At 39.5% G+C, this 17,891-nt stretch overlaps 1 protein-coding gene across 1 annotated transcript; it reads right to left on the reverse strand.

Annotated features, from left to right (window-relative positions):
• Window positions 1-2,642: 2,642 nt before the first annotated feature.
• TASL (TLR adaptor interacting with endolysosomal SLC15A4) lies at window positions 2,643-17,328 on the reverse strand. The gene is made up of 2 exons (XM_036917953.2): window positions 17,138-17,328; window positions 2,643-4,580 (listed from the first exon to the last, which is right to left on the reverse strand). The coding sequence occupies exon 2, from the start codon at window positions 4,577-4,579 to the stop codon at window positions 3,686-3,688; it is 894 nt and encodes a 297-aa protein (XP_036773848.1). The 5' UTR covers window position 4,580; window positions 17,138-17,328; the 3' UTR covers window positions 2,643-3,685.
• Between the last annotated feature and the right edge of the window lie 563 nt (window positions 17,329-17,891).

Raw genomic sequence — 17,891 nt, forward strand, 5'->3', positions numbered from 1 at the left:
GACGATACATTATTGACTCTATATAAAGAGCTCCGCCCAGTGCTCTGGGCAGCAGGACAGTAGAGACGGGAGTGGTGGCAGCACCTAGGACAGAGACTGAGACGTTGGGGGGCAGGGCCGGAGAGGAAGAGGCCCTAAGGCAGAGATGGAGGTAGATTATGGACCTGCAGACTGCGGGATGCAGATGTGGTTCTAGTGCTCAACCTACCTCCGAGAGAATAAAGCCAGATATAAACCGTTTTACCCCAAGAATGTTCCATTGTCATTTCTTGGTCTCAGTGAATCCAAGTGAACTTGCCTAGGGCTGAAACCCTCAGGCAAGACAGTTGGCCCGCACTGCTCTCCTGCCACCTAATACCTCCTAACATGGCCCCTGTCAGCACCTACCATATTTGACTTGCAATCATTGACAATTCCTGTTTGTACCACTGCTAAATTCTTGCTTAACAAGTGGCTTTGTTACTTGTTCCCTTGTTATTTTCTTGGTCTCACCAACAATGTAGTACACTTGCAGAGAACAGGACGTACTCCTCAGGGTGCATGCACACACACATGTCTTCCCAACATTTGTTTAAAACACAGCACTCCAAAAACTCCCAAGAAACACACAGCATCAAATAAATGCTCACTGAAAAAAATGAACCAGTCTACTTTGTAACGAATTATTTCTCAGTAAGTAAAAGGGAAATAGCCAAGCTACTTTATTATAATGCAATTTATTATACTATTTGTTAACCTGCTATAAGAAATTAAGCTCATCTATTCAGTTTTCTCCTTTAGGAGGAACTCTCAATAGCACTTTTTCTAGTCAAAATTAGCTGGTTTTCATATTGATGGTCTTTCCCTTCTCCCACCAGATGCAGTATCCAACACAGCCAAAACGTATATATCCATTTGATGTATATTAATTGGGTGCCTACTATGTGCAAGTACTGTTTGGAAAGTGAAGAAACAAATGAATAAATCAAAGCTTATCTTCTGGAGGGGAGAAGATATGCAAATAACTATTATCAAGCAAAATACTGTAAAGGAAAAATGAAATAACATACTGATAGAGTTTAATGAGTTCTTCTCCCTTGGAGTAGAAAACCAGTCTTTAATGAGACGCATACAGTGGTCAACAGGAGAGCAGGTAATAGTAGTTAAGAGCCAGGACTTTCAAGTTAAATGGAACTGGATTTGAATCCAGTTCTACTACCCACTGTGCCCTCGGACAAACTATTTAACTTCCCTGAGCCCAGAAGGCTCATCTGTTTAAAAAAAGGGAAGGGGGATAATAGGTACTCTCTCTCAAAAGGCTTTTAGGAGAATTATATAAGTTAACTCATACAGAATGCTTAACATGGTGCCAGACACCCAGCAAGCAATACATAGCAGCTATTATCTTTATAAAAACAGTGAATAACATTTTAGAATAGTTGTTTCAAAGTCAGGTTTCCTTATACATTTTCTTTTTTTTAAAAAAAGAAGTCATTTGCTCTACAAATGCAAATACTGAGAAATGTAGAGGATGCTGTTTGCCCCACTAAGATGGTTCCTTTTGGATGAGGAGCTCGTACCCCCAGCAGCTGCCCAGTTTGGCTGCTGAGGGCTCACAGCTGGTTCCCACTTTGGGAATTTGCCCTCAGCTGCCTCAGTCAAGGTTAGGCCCCTTCTGGTCATGCCAGAAAACCAAAGCCAACCCTTTAATTTCAATTCGGACCCATTTTAAGTGGCCATTCCCAACTCCAGAGCTCCCTGAGATGGACTGAGGCCTTCTTATGCTTTCTTCACTCCCCAATAAATTTGCTCACCAGTCTCCATCTCAGAGTCACTTCCCCAGGGAAGCTGAACTAAGTCAAGCAACCATTATACAGGCAAGGCACTGCTATGAGGACAGTTAGCAAACTTCTTCTGTAAAATGACAAATAGTGTTTCAGACTGTCTTGCCAATGGCTTTCAGCCCTGGGCAAGTTCACTATGGATTCGATGTGACCAAAGAAATTGACAGCAAAACGCTCTTTGGGGTGAAAGGGTTATACCCAACTTTATTTCCAGGTGGCAGATCAGTCACTAGAATCCCATTCACTCAGAGTGAGTCTGTATGCAGCAAGCCTGTCTCTGCCTCAGGGCCCCTCTGTCCACACAGCTGTCCCACACAGCCATCCTCTGGGCCTCTCTGCCTGCACAGCCATCCTCTGCACAGTCGTCCCATACAGCTGTCCTCCGGGCCTCTGTCCTCAGCGCTGCCACCACTCCAGTCTCTGCTCTGCTCTCCTGCAGCCTTGCAGCCCTGCCACCATGTCATGCCCAGAGCACTGGGCGGGGCTCTTTTTATAGAGTCAACAGCCATGTATTGCTCACAGGTGTGCAGTGAGCTAGTCAGCCATGGCCAGGTGAGAATCCTGGCCACAGGTACTCTCATTTTCTCCACAAGGCTTTGGTGAGCGATTTGTTCTCTGTTGCATTTATTCAACTGTCATCCAAATGTGAAGGCAGTCATAGGAAATACATAAAATAATGGGTTTGGCTGTGTTCCAATAAAGCCTTTTTTTATGGACATTGAAATGAATATCATAGTTTTTGCATGTCATAAAATGTTACTTTGGTTAGTGTTTCCATTTTTATATAGTTAAAGAAGATTAGCTCATGGGGATTCAAAAGGATGTAATGGTTTATTGTGATCATTTTGCATATATACAAACATCGAGTCATGTACACCCGAAACATGTTGTGTCAATTCTTTTGTCGATTTCTTAATTATTATGTCAATTTTTACGAATGGATGGCAAGCTAGATTTGGCCAATGAGCCATAGTTGGCCAGCCCCTGGGCTAGAAGAATGGGATGGAACAGTGAAATGCTCATGAGTCTGCCATTCTAGTACATTAATTTACAGAATTTGATATCATGGGACCTTAGAGCTTGCAATGTTGTTTTTAAGGTATGGAAGACCCCTTCCTGGCTCCAGAAAGGCCAAGAGAACATAGAAAAAAGAGGTGAAAAATGGGGGAAAAAAAGAGTCATAATTTCTTTTGAAGCTTAGTACCACCAAGAAAGTCAAACACAGCAAAAGAAAACAAAGTAGTTTAATATTTACTATGTGGTATTTTCAATTTAGAAAACTTCATCCCCACTAGTAAACAGAATTATATTTGAGTGGCTGTACTGTGGCTGTAGCCAGGTAATCATTCCAAAACACAATTGTAATTTGCTGCTGTCTTAATATTTATAAAGAATATATTTTTAAATGGCTTCCCGATACAGAATAGAGAAAAGATAAACATATTTTGAAAACTGAACCTGTCTTTCTACACAAATATAGCAGCCTTCTACAGTCCATTTCCCTCAAAAAGAAACAACTTGGAGGAATGTATGTGGATAATAAACACATTCTTAACTATTTACCGTGAACCCTTTGGCTTCTTAGTTTTGCCATGGTGCGTGTCCCCTTAAACCAATCATACCTTTTTTAATTTTAACTTTGTTGTTGTTATACAACCCTTGCTTTGGAATTGTTCATTATAGCTTCTCATCCCACAATCCATCATCATGTGTAATATTGCTTTTTCCTCTTAATTCCAGCTCACCTTTACCACTCTAGCTCTTGACTCCCCTTCACCACCCCTCTTGTACATTCTCAGAATAAATGAAGAGATATTGCTCTAGCTTTGAGTAGATGAGAAAGAGGAATGGGAGCATCCTCTCTATGGATTCACATTGCTGTACTGGGAAATGTGGAGACTAGGAGTGCTGATTTCAGTTGACACCAACTGTAATAGGCGGTTAATGACTATATCTCTGGCTTTTGAGGTCTCCAGATTCTTCTCTCTAGACACTTGGATACTAATTTGGTCCACACTTGTCATGATGAGTTCTGATGCCAGAATCTGGGTAGGAGAACTATCGTGAAACACAGTGTCCATGATGTACTGCTTATATAACTCCACCACCTTCTGCTCCAGGTACTCATTCAGCATGGCATTCGAAATAGGCTTCTGCATTTGCAGGCTACTTTTCTCTTTGATGCTGGTTATTCTCCAGTAGGATGAATACCTCTGGATAGGTTTGGAGGGAAAGTCACTGGGCTGAGAGGAAATGGACTCCTCCATGGGCAAAGGAATCTCAGATGATTTCAGCAAAGGGCCATATTCAAAACTGCCCACGGAGGGAAAATCTTTTGTCACTGAATTCATAGCCATCACCTGGCCCCCTGCAATGTGTAAGTCACTGTAATTCTTGCAAATACTTATGCAGGAAGGTGGAACCAAGTAGGTCTCTCTGCTGGCATCTCTACATATTTCAACTGCAGCCAAGTTTGGGCTTTCATACACAGGATTGGGGGTTGTCTGCCGCATGGTGATTCTTGGCTTCCTACTGTGTTGGCTCTCTCTTGAATGCACTGAAGAAATAAACTTGCCAGAAGATTTGCACCTCACATAGAGACTTCTGACTTGTGTTTCATCCACAGAGGAGTAGGAAAGAGCAGCAGATTTTGTCTCATCCTCCTTTTCCTCAGCCACCCGCTCATTATAAGATGTGCAGCTCCGGTGGATGTCATTCCAGTAGGCAAGCCCACTGAGATACCCTTCTGACAGCATTCTGGAAAGAGAGTTGGTAAATAACAATGGGGAAAATGAAAATCGGAATGTTTTTAAATTGGCAGTTGATACATAAGGAAAGGACAATAAAGCCATTTCGTTCATTCACTGAGTCATTCGTAATTCTGTGCCTGCTGTATACCAGGACTATAACGTGCTGGAGAGGTAAAAATGAGCAGGACACAGTTCCATCCTTCAAGAATTTCCACTGACAGAAAATCAGCTGGATACAGACTATTTCAATAATCTAGCACTGAGCATTGGAATAGTGATAGGCACAGAAGATGAGCCTCTAACACAGTCTGGGACAAAGGGGGAGAAGTCATGGAATATGTCACAGAGAAGGTGACATTTCAGCTAAACTGTGAAAACTAAGTAGGAATTCCAGCTATAGGCAAAGTTACAAGAGAGTATAGTGACATGGTCTCTTCGCCGTATACCAAGATGCTGAGCATAAGCAGAAGGGGCTGGGGAATAGGGTAGAAATGGGTGATGAAGATTCTGGGGAGCCAGGCAAAGACATTTGCATTCTGGCCCAGAGGAAATGGAGAGGAATTGAGAAGCTGCAGATTGGGGAAGCAACATGGCTGTTGGTTATGAGAAAATTTAGGGCAAATTCTACAGAAAGTAAGAGCTGTATCTTACTCATCACTGTATTTTATCCCTGGGAGTTAGCATGGTTGTTGGCATTTAGGAGGGATTCAAAAGATATTTGTTACCTTGAATTAAATAACTGACAACTATGACATGGAATGAAGTTAATTCACTATCAAGCCATCAGGAAGGGCTATGAAGTGTCACCTGCCTTTGCAGCCCAGGACAAGTTCCTTGCTCAATCCTGCCCACTTCTCACAATACATCATAGAAATGTCTCTCTACCCAACTGATGTATTTACCGCTACCCTGGTTTCCAAGGAGCTCTCCTGACCGTGGGCTTTTACTTCACCTGCTTCCCTTCCCCACCCTCAGCAGTTGTTACTGGAGTCTGGAGTGGCTAGAACAGATCAGAAACCAGAAGCTGCATTTTCTCTAAAAGGAACACACTGGCATTCCTGGCACCGGGACAGCAGGCAGCAAGGGGAACTGGTCCTCCCTGGCCTGGAGGACCAGGCTTCTAACAGACCTGTCAACTTGAGCCAGAAATTGAAAAATCAAATTAGAAAAGCAATATTCTCAAGGAGATAGGGAGAAGATTACAATCTCGAATTAAGAATGAATGCTATTGAAAAGAAGGCATTCTGAAGTTCTTAGAAATTCAAAAATAGAAAATTTCTGAACTCCGTGGGAGGACTGAAAGGTTAAGTTTGGGCAGACTCCCATTGTGAAAGTAGAACAACAATACAAAATGGAAAATAGTAAAGAAAAGATGAAATGAGAAAACCAGTCCAGGAGAGAGATCCATTATCTGAATAATAGAGGGCTCAGAAAGAGGACAGAGAAAATAAGGGAAAAATTCAAAGAATTCAAGAATATTTCCCAGAACTGAAGGACATGAGTTCCCCCAAATACTGGGTAAAAATAGACCTATATCTCAAAAGAGCTATATTTTTCCAGAAAGAAGCAAAATACCATGAACCAGAATCTTCAGGCTTCTCAACAGCAACATGAGAAGAAGACCACATAACAATGTTTGAAAATTTTTTTTTCATTGAAAACATTGCAAACACTTTTATTAAAATTATTTTGATATAAAAGTAGCAGAAAGTACTTTTTTCAGTGCTTTTCATTATTTATGTTATACAAAATTTTGATAACCACTGAGTAAAGCACTTTTACCAAAGGATCACGGAAATGGCCTTATCTTATAGAATTTTCTCCATTGTAGTAAAAATTTTAACCAATTGGCTTCATTTCCTATCTAGACCAGTGATCTCAACTTTCTGCATCCCAAATTTATTTAAAAAAAGCACAACTGACTTCTGAGGTGTTTTGGCAAAATAAAAACAGAATAGGAACCTTAAAATCTACATGAATCTCTCCAGCTTGTGTGGTGCTCATGGACATTTCAAAGGATAGAGGTGAAACTCTAATGCCAAAATAATTTTATACAAATAATTTATAATAGCTATAAAATAAAGGAAATTTCCAAATGTTATCAATGAATCTGACCTTATTTCACTGAAAGCACGTAGTTATATCCATCATTCTTGTCATGATTACTAGGAAGCATATGGTTAAATTTTTGCACCTACTTTATCTTTTAGAGAAAAGAAACTAATACTGTTTTTCTCCACATTTCTCCATCTCCAGTTTTATACTCTTTTTTTTTATGTCCATTGTTTAGGTATATCATAACTATGCTTTTTTTTTTGTAGATAATTATTTTTTATTGAAGGGTAGTTGACACACAGTATTACATTACATTAGTTTCAGGTGTACAACACAGTGATTCAACATTTATATACATGATAATTCTAGGTACCAGCTATCACCATACCAAGCTGTTACAATATTTTGACTATATTCCTTATGCTATACATTACATCCCGGTTACCTATTTATTTTACAATTGGAAGTGTGTACTTTTTTGTGTGTGTGTGAGGGCATCTCTCATATTTATTGATCAAATGGTTGTTAACAACAATAAAATTCTGTATAGGGGAGTCAATGCTCAATGCACAATCATTAATCCACCCCAAGCCTAATTTTCATCAGTCTCCAATCTTCTGAGGCATAACAAACAAGTTCTTACATGGAGAACTAATTCTTACATAGTGAATAAGTTACATGGTGAACAGTACAAGGGCAGTCATCACAGAAACTTTCGGTTTTGCTCATGCATTATGAACTATAAACAGTCAGTTCAAATATGAATACTCATTTGATTTTTATACTTGATTTATATGTGGATACCACATTTCTCTCTTTATTATTATTATTTTTAATAAAATGCTGAAGTGGTAGGTAGATGCAAGATAAAGGTAGAAAACATAGTTTAGTGTTGTAAGAGAGCAAATGTAGATGATCAGGTGTGTGCCTGTAGACTATGTGTTAATTCAAGCTAGACAAGGGCCATAAAACATCCACGGATGCAGAAGATTTCTCTCAGAACAGGGGGGGTGAGGTTCTAAGCCTCACCTCTGTTGATCCCCAATTTCTCACCTGATGGCCCCCCTGCGACTGTGCCTGTCTTAGGTTGTTCCTCCCTTGAGGAATCTTACCCGTCTCTGGCTTGAAAATTTTTTAACAAAATATATTTTCAAGCTAGAATTGAGTGAACAAATTGTCAATCAAGTATGAAGATAAAATAGATTTTTTTAAAAATCACAAGCCTCAAGTAGTCCATCTCCCAGGCAGCTTTCTCAGGAAGTCAAGTGTTCCACAGAAAGGAGTAAGTAAAATAATAAAAAAGAAGGAAAGGAATACAGGAAACAGGAAATCCAGCAAAGGAGAGAGGCATAGGAGCCCTTGTACTGGGACAGCCTGAGCCTCTGCTCCAAGGCCCACACTGCCAAGGGCCCACTCTGCCCTCTTTGAGATGTGCCTCTCCCAACAGGGTGAGGGGTACTAGAGGCCAACAGGTGGGGTCCACCCAGCCTCTATACCACCTTCTAAATCACAGTCTTGGTGCTAAGAACCTCAGAATTCTCTGCCCAAATCACCCAGACCCAATCTCTGAGTTTACACAGGCTTTTCTCCACCTCCATCATGACTAAGGCCGATCTAGCCACTAGACACGCACACACACACCGAGGCCCAGCAGGTGACGAAGGGCTGGCTTTTTGTTGGGCCTGTGGACTGAGACTGAACGTATGGGCTGAGTGTGAGGGGTAGCCAGACTAGGAAGAGAAAAGGGAAGGGCGGCAGACTGAGGCTTCCCTGTTTTTGTCCCAGGCCCAGGAAGTCAAGAGTTCTACGCATGATGAAAGTGAAAGAACATTCTAGGATAAAGCTGTATAACAGGCTCAAAAGGCAACCTGGCTGGTTGGAACAGATCAGAAGGGTTTTGGAGATAGAGATGAAATGGAAGACAGAAAGTCTATCATGAAGTATGGTTTATATAATTAGCTATGGAAGGTGAATTAGGAAAAGCTAAGCAGATGAAAAAGCCAGACCATTGCTGTCCAACAGAATTTTCTGGACTGATGGAGTGATCTATATCTGTGCTGTCCAAAATGTTAACTGACAGTCACATGTGGTTACTGAGCACCTAAAATGTGGCTAATGAAACTGAATTTTAATTTAATTTAAAATACCACACGGCACTATATTGGACAGCACAGACTTAGAAAATAGTGAAGGTGATCATATAAACCTTTAAAGTACTGAAGACAGCTAGTTAAACTGGGTTTAAAGTTCACTGGATGACCACTGTCACAGCAATAATTCTAGAGTGACATCTGATTAATTCACATGTGTACTCTTTTCGAGGGGTGTTGGAGAAAAGGTGTCAAAAGATGGTGAACCTAGAGCATAAACTTAGATGTGGGGTAATGAAATGGGACCCTATTCTAAGACTTTTTGTTCTGCTATTTTGAAACAGGGATTGCATACAAGTTCCTTTTATTTATTTATTTTCTGTTTCTATTTGGGGAAGTCTAGAATGCCTGTGCGAATGGTTCAAGGAAATTTTGTAAAGCTATTTTTGTTTTAATAGTGTGCACTTAGGTTGTCTCTGAGGTAATAAAAGTGTCATCCAATAGAATTTTCCGTGGTGATGGAAATGTTCAATATCTATGCTGTCTAGTATGACACCCAATAGCCCCAGGTGACTGAGCACTTGAAATGTAGCTAGTGTGACTGAAATTCTAATTCAATTTAAATTGCCACATGTGGCTACCATATTGGACACCACAGAGCTATACAATTATAAACTCCAATATAATTTAAGAAAAGGTGCAGGAAAGAAAATGTGCTTTGCTATGTCACCGAGTTGCAAATAGCTTTTGCATAGTCATAATAATATGTAAAGCACTGAAAACTGATGCAACCAAATTTACAGTATAACCACAGGATGACAAAGTCAGGAAGCAAAGATAATATTTTATCATGTGTAGTAGAATACTGTCAATAAAAATCGCCATAGGCATTTGCCTGTTGTATCCATACTGTGATAGGGACAAGACAAGAATGTATGTACGTGGTAGAAGCCAGGGGAAGAAAGAGAACGAAATCCTAATCTTTATGGTGACTGATTATATAGGTATATGATCCCTTATCTTTAACTCAATAAATAATGCCCCAAACAGAAAAATCCAAAAGTTATAATGCAAACATGCTACTTAAAGAAATGGTGGCAAATACCAAATAATTAGTCAAGGGAGATAAAAGTAGTTGCTTCTGGAAAGGGGGTACGGGGACTGTGGTTTTTCATAACAAACCTCTTAGAATCAGTTGACCCAAATTATGTTCATGAATAACTTTGATTTTTAATTCAAATAAAAAACTAAAGATAAATATTTTTAAAGTAACCAAGAGGGGAAACCAAGGAGGTGGCATTTCCTGTACGGCTAAGTTTGTGGGGAAAGAAAGATACTGCATATTCTAAGGGTGAAGAAGAGAGCGATGCCTGTGTAAAAGGTAAACGTTTATTTGGCCCTGAAGAAGAGGACCTGAACAGGGAGTGAGAAAGGGAGAAAGCCTTGCTCGGAGAGGAGGGGTCAACAAAAGTGAAGAGGCCTGTGTTGTCATTAGCATGTGGGTCAGTAAAAGATACCAGTCTAGGCGGGATGCAAGTGTTATTTCACCAATTCATGGCCACCTAAGAGCCTTTACTAAAATGGCATGGTCACTCTTTAGTACCCCTTGTTCCCATTCAGCCATTTCTCAAACCTCCCACTCTTTATCCTATTTCTTTTCATATTAAATGATCAGTCCTAATGGACTCTTCTTTCATTTTATGTGGATGATGTACATGAGTACTCCAGATAGTCTGCAGTCCTTAACAGTGATGGAAGAGGGTCTAGCATTTTGTGTTGAGTAAGGGTCCTTTCCCCTACTTGTCATCAACTGAGAGCTTTTGTTGGTACCTTAATTCTGTTGGAATAAAAATGCTACCATTCTGTTGCGTGGGGCCCAAGGCAGACAAGTAACGTGTTAGGTCCAATGATGGAAAAGTAGAAAGCGTGTCCTAATGTTAGGGCTCGATACACCCATGGCTAAAGGAGAAGATTCCTACATGGGAGGAGTGGGAGATAAGGTCAGGAATATAAGCTGGGACCTGGAAAGCTAAGGATGTTCCGTTTACTCTGCAGGTAATACAAAGCACTGGAAGGTAACCCAGCTGAGTCACGGCATGATGTGATCTACCAGGAAAGTGCAAGATGCAGTTCAGCAGGGTAAGACTGAAGTGAAGGACCCACGTTAGGAAGCTGCGGGGTTCATCCCCACCTGAGTCAGTTGGGACAGGAACCAGGAGGGAGGGAGCAGGAAAGGAAGAGAAAGAATGAACTTGAGAGACCAAGACTCCCCGACTCAAGAGTGAAGGAGAGAGAGAGGAGCCAGAAGTAACTGAGTCTGGGCATGCTGGGGAATGGCACAAGCCATGACCAAAATGGGGGGACCGGGAGGAGGAGCCGGGAAAGCAGCTGATGGGCTCAGTTTAGTTCCCCTTGAGTGTGACATGAGATAAACACCATGAGGGCGAGCATCTCGGGCGGGGAACTCATTGGAGCCCTCACTTCCAGTCAGCAGTGAAGGCGTCTCCCACATGTGCGCAGTAGGGTTTGGACTGGGAGCCTGAAGAGCCTGTGAGTGGTGATCGTTTCTGTGGGGTGGGGTCCTGCCTTGAACCGTACACAGAGGAATGAGCAACAGCAAGAGCTGTGGTATCAGTAGTTTGGTAAAGACTACCGAAGCTGCAAATGTATTGAACAGGTCATATTTTTAAAAATCTACATTTGAAGATAAAACTTAGTTATGTATTCAGACTCTCTAAGGCAAAAAAAAAATGTCTCTGACTGGTAGTCAAGTGACCCCAATTCTAGTTCTCACCATGTCACCAGCTATGGTTTTATTCTAGTTAATAAGTCTATAAAATAGCTAACATCAATACTAGCTACAAGCTAGATGCTAACCTAAGTGCTTTTTATGTACTAAATCAATAGATCCTCTCAAGGACTCTAAGGTGCAGGTACTATTATTCTCGTTTTATAGACGTCAAAATTAAGTAATGTGTCCAAAGCCGCCGGGCATTCCAAAACTGGCAGTCAGAAAACAGCACGTGCTCATGTGCCAATAAACCTCTTGGAGATTCAAATTCTCATCTTTAAATTGAGAATGTTGCATAAAATTATCTAGAGAGTCCCACCACGCTTTAATATTACATGGGTTGATGACTATATTGAGAGAAAAGAGGTATTACTCAGAATCGAAATCAGTTTCTGAAATGAGCAGCAGAGGGCAGCAGAGAGCACACAAAGGCAGCTTTTGAAAGATCGTTTTAAAGCTGTGCAGAGTAATGTGTGAAACTTACAAACAAAAATTGCATATATGTCAACTCATTTAATCCTCATAAGAAACCCTTTAATGTACCATTAGAATGAAAACAGTACTGCATATCATAACACCCTAAAATTTAAAATAGAAAAAGAGGGAAAGTTACCTGGTATTATTTTGATTAATTGTTGGCATTTTTCTTCATAAATTTCAGTGACTTTATGAAATTCTTATAAGACATAACACGATCTCCTCAAAGGTATTATAAAAGGTACACTTTAAGCAATTGCCAACACATCTATTAGACCAAGTTTCCTCGACACACTAAGGCTTTAGCCAACAGATTACTTCAATTGTTCAGAGATAATTTATCACTTGCAGTTTTGTTTCTCAGCACAGAGAAGATATAAATATATTTAGAATTCTCCATGACTAAGTGTGAAGGAAGGCACCCAAGGACACTTTCGGATGAGATGTTCCAGGCAAATTTAGTCTATATTCATTAATCATTACCAGACAGGGGAATACCAAAATTAGCCTTACGTGTAAATTCACAACTTAGAAATGTGTGCTGAAGTACAGCACCTTGTTAAATCATTTACTCGGTTTTCAGAAGAAAGGGCAATATAAATTCTCCTTTCCACATTAGCATTTACATTGTTTCTCAGAAAGCTGTTATAACGCTGTACATAGACATACTTCTAATTTACACCCAAATGGCGCAAGCATGGTTTCAAATAGAAAACCTAAAGGAGAAACTTTTATTATAAAAGGGAACATTTGGAGAAACCTAAGTTAGGGATCAGCAAACGTTTTCCTTAAAGGGCCAAATATATAATATTTTAGGTCTTTGTGGCAACTACTCAACTCTGCCATCATAGCAGGAAAGTAGCCATAGACAACATGTAAACAAATGGGTGTGGCAGTGTGGGAGTAAAACTTTATTTACAAAAACAGGCAGAGGGCCAATTTGACCTGCTGGCTATGCCTTGCCTACCCTTGACCTAAGTCAAAAAGCAGATACAATAAGTTAGACAGGACATAATAATCACAGTAATTGTGTTCAAATGCTTTCTATAAATTACACCTAATATTCCAAGAACACTGCACATTAGATATTGTGATAATCTGAAGTTTCCAAGTGGGAAAACTGAGATTCCAATATGACAAATGACCTTCCCAAGGTCACAAAGTAACCAAGTATTAGAGGCAAGATTCAAGTACAGGTTTACCAGCTCCAAAGTGTGTGATCTGTTCTTAAAAACATATCACTCTACCACATAGTTGAGAGCAGTTAATATCACACAGTCATGACATGCAATTAATCCTTCCAGGAAAAGTGTATCCGCCCTGTCTGCACGTAATAACAGCGCTTGCCAAATAAAGAAGGGAAGTTACAGTGAAATACAGAAAGAAAAGCTCCAATCAGGTAGCAGGTGCCCACCCCAGAGGGCTACATACATGACATGTTCCAGTTATGTATCAATGCTCATATGTCTTTGAGGCATGCATAATTTAGACTCTGTCTTTTAATCTAACTGTATGAACATTTTCCTTAGCCATTCCCCCTGCTATGGTCTGGTGTCATTGCACCCTTAATTTTCAACCACAGAGTAATTCAGTATCACAGATGGCTCTGTTTGAAAATCAATAGTTCCCTGTCACATCCGGGATCAGGTCCACACACATTAAGCCCTTGTGATATATAATCCTTATCTGCCCTCCCAATCTCCTCTCTGCCTGTTCCCCGACAGGGCCCAGACTCCCCAGCCATGCTTAATGCCTCTTGGTTCTCCCAAAGTCCATACCCATCCTAGGCATTTGTGCATTTTTTCTTCTGTCCTGAGAACCCTGGTTCCTCTCCATTCTTTGTCCCACCACCTATACCCTTCAAGTCTCATCTTGTTTATCAATATTTCAGAGCTCCTGACCATCCATTGAGAATCCTTATCCCTAAAGGAGAAAGAAATTCTAGGTTCTTATCTCCCCTACCGCAATGTATGTATCAGATTTGTATGGAACTTCAGAAAAATCCAGCTGCCACCTTTAACAGGGGAAGAAATTATTAGGGCACTCCTTTGAATGGAGTAACTTACAATAGCAAAAAGGAAGTGAGAAGATTGGGGACTGGTGGGAAGGGATTAGGGGTGATATGGCAGCGGAACAGATCTTGTCTCCCGAAGGGCAATTCGCATGCATGCAAACTAAGACATCTGAATGGCTGTGTTGAAATAAGAGTGCAAAGGAGACCGCCTCAGCGACTCACAAATGGAGACAGTGGGGTGGGGCTGCCTCCCAGCATCACGGGATATAACCTCATGGAAACGAAGACAGGAAAATGTAATCTGCTGTTTTGTAGAAGATCCTGGGCCAGGCTAGCTGGTGTGCAGTTTGGTTTCCACCCGTCATATCTGCTTATCTAGACCTGCCTTTCAAGAGTTACAAAATAGTACATCTACAGGCATATCTTACAGTAGCAAATCATTTCTCATAATGGACATTGAAGTTTTTCTTGCCTTTTTTTTTTAACTACATGTTGTCACGGCATATACTTCAATGAATGTTTCCTTAGGCCACGTTTGGAGAAGCTGAATTACTACATCACAACTATACAATTGCCTTTCAACTGGCTCAGACCAATCTATTCTCTTACGAGCAATGTTTGAGATGAACTCTTTCCACTGATATTCTTCAACACATTTTTTAAATTTTACAATCACATGCACAAATTTATTTTCTGCTCGAATTTGGGTGAAACAAACTGTCTTGTTAAGATTATGTGTAGGTGATATATCAGAGTTGTTAATACCCCCAAATCCTCAAAACACTATTTCATTGCTTCATATCTCTGTAATCTAAATTCTAGATCCCATAATTCCAGTAATGTTTTTTAAAGATCTTCTTGATTTGGGGGACTTGGAGATAAACCACTGAAAGGTTATTGCTGAAATACTTGAATATTATTTTGTTCACAATCTAGTTTTGAGAATGTAACAAACTCTATATTACATGTTTTAATTTTTTTCAGTGAATGATACAAGAACTTTATCCCAAACAAGAGGGTTCTTTAAGAAGCATCTCCCTGTATAAAAAAACATCTGCAGTTTCCTTATTCATATCTTTGAAAGTGCATGCTCCTTACACCTGGAAATACCATTCCCTTAATCATATGCCTTCGATTATGTACCTCTTATTTCATCTTCTGTGGCATTTGCTGATGGATACTTCAAAGCATCACTCATCCACATTTGAATTCCTGTTACAAAGCGTAATTTGGGATTATCTATTCATTTATCAAAAGTGAAGTGATTCTTAATAAATTAATTTCTGAAAGTCTAATTTGATGGCTAACAATCATAAGTCAAAAGGCCTCTGTTTTCCATATTAACATCACAAACTAAATCATTTTCTGTTTGGTTCTTGTTAGAGTCTTACGACCAAAGGTAACAGCTGCTTCCAAAGGCTTTATCTGAATATAGGATTTTCCTTATTTCAGAAAATGTAAATTTTGGCACAGAAATATTAGTAAATATATCTTTGTCACTTTTGATCACTTTTTCAAATTACTTTCAAAGTTTTTTGACACAAAATGAGAGAATTTAAAAAATAACTGATCATAATAGTATTGACTGATGGTGTTATACTTGTGAATCATTATTAATTATATTGTTCATTGTGTCTATTACTGTTAACATTTAAATTATAGGCATAGCAACTAAATTTAATGCAAGATACTTGATGGGATCCTGAATTTAAAAAATAAAATCTCTCTAAAGAACATGTGGATAATTGGGGAAATCTGAATATGGATCATATATTAAATAATAGTATTGTATTGATGTTCAATTTCCTTAGCATTATAATTACGTAAACCTGCCCTTTTTCTTAGGAGACACATGCTCAAGAATTTGGGGGTGACATGTGTCTTAAGCTCAACAATGTACTTTCAAATGGTTCAGAAAAAAAAACTGTGTGTATGTATATATAGAGAGAGAGACATAGCGAGACAGAAAGTAAATGTGGCAAAATGCTACAACTGACTAATTTCCGTGATGACACTATGGGTGCTCATGGTGCAATTATTTCCATTTGTATATAGGTTTGAAACTTTGCAAAACAAAAATTGGGAAAATAACTGTATGTAGTTAATGAAGGCAAATTTCTGCTGTCAACTTTGTGAAGATCTTAGAGGGACAATATGTTACACATCTAAGATAATCATTAGATATGTGATTGGAGATGTTTCAGTAACTTGAAATAACTACTGAAAACATCACGTTGCTCTAAGATAAAAGAATTAGTGCACTGCTTCTGTATAGCCCCCAAAATTACTGTTATAATATGAATGTTTTACACAAATTTAAAATATTCTTCACTCACACCAGAAGCTTCTCAGTCTCAGAAACACAATCTTCTTATGCTGACCAATGCAAGAAATGCTCTAAAAATATCAATATGAATATCCTGGCCAAACCAGCTCTATATTCAAGCACAGATAGATGCACACAAGAGAAAGAATGTTGAAGCAGATCTAGAGGTAATTCAAGCAAAATCCAACCTGTGCATGTACTGTCTTTAATATGAATATAGGGTTTCCCCAAATCACCCAGATGACAATTCAAAAAGCTTCTTTACCATAGATCACATTAACTTTGAATGTGTCCTGCTACACGGAAAAACATGACGAGCTCAGTGAATGAATGAACGAAAGTCAAATCCAGTTGGAATTTTACTGTGGTTTAATGTGACTCCTCTCTAAAACTACATCACTGTGACTGATTTCAAGAGTTGTGCTGCTGCTGCAAGATTTTGCTTAGGTTTTTAGGCCTCCTTTAAAAATGCAGGGGCTGAACCTGTGTGAACGAAGACTGGATAAATTACACAGCAAATATTTGATCAGACCAGTCAAAATCTGGGGGTAAAAAAACATTTCAGAAATGCCCAAAATGTGAATGTGGGGAGAGAAGAGAAGGGAATGTTTGACTTAAATTCTCTTTATTGTCCAACTCCACCAATTGCTTGCTTAAACTCCCACTCACCTCCGATTTGGTAAACTAGAAGAGCATTTTAGATAGCTTAAGACTGGATCAGAGTTCTGATGATAAAGGACCAAGAAAGTCTGAGAAGAGAAATGACAGAAAAAGTTAGCAGTTAGAGGGCCTGTTACCTCCTTTCTCTTACCTTCACTAACCAATCTGTTCCTTTGGTCCTGCAGAAACACAGCTATTGACCATGTAGAGACGAACGAGGCAGCCAGTGCTTTTTCCAGAAAAGTTCACAAGCCTTTGGTGAGTCTACCTTTCATTGATAAGACCAAGAAGCTAAGCTGCTCATTGCATTGCCTTTCTTTTTATAACTAATCCTATGGAAAAAGAGTTGTTTTTGCTCAAGTCTGATTTGTGCTGAAGACAAGTGGGAAGTCCCAGGAAGGGGGGAGGCATTAACTGACAAGCCCACATGAAGCCACAGAATGGTGTTTCTTCCCCTTTTTCAAAAAATGAAACCTATCTATGAAACAGTTTCTTGTTAAAATAGTTTATTGCTATGCATATGTAAGAACCCTATCAACATAAATTGACCCCTAAAACAAATTCTCTGGGGCCCCTCTCCTGAAAGAAGAGCCAAAGTCAAAGATGATTTCTAGAATTCTCAGCTTCATCGCTAACCTATGATTTTCAAGAAGTATTTATTTTGCAGATGTACTTATGACTTTAAAACATGGAAATGAAAACAGTTTTTTCTCTCAAATTAACAAAGATCAAAAACTCAATAACATACTGGGTGGGCAAGGTTGTGGAGAAACAGGTCCTCCTATATGTTGCTGGTGAGATTATAATCATGTTTAGAGGCCAGTTTCCCACTGTTGATCAAAGTCTTTTTGCTATTTTTAAATATTCATACCATTTGGCCTAACAATTCCATTTCTATAGGTTTA

This window comes from Manis pentadactyla, chromosome X (genome assembly GCF_030020395.1).
Source record: "Manis pentadactyla isolate mManPen7 chromosome X, mManPen7.hap1, whole genome shotgun sequence".
NCBI lineage: Eukaryota > Metazoa > Chordata > Mammalia > Pholidota > Manidae > Manis > Manis pentadactyla.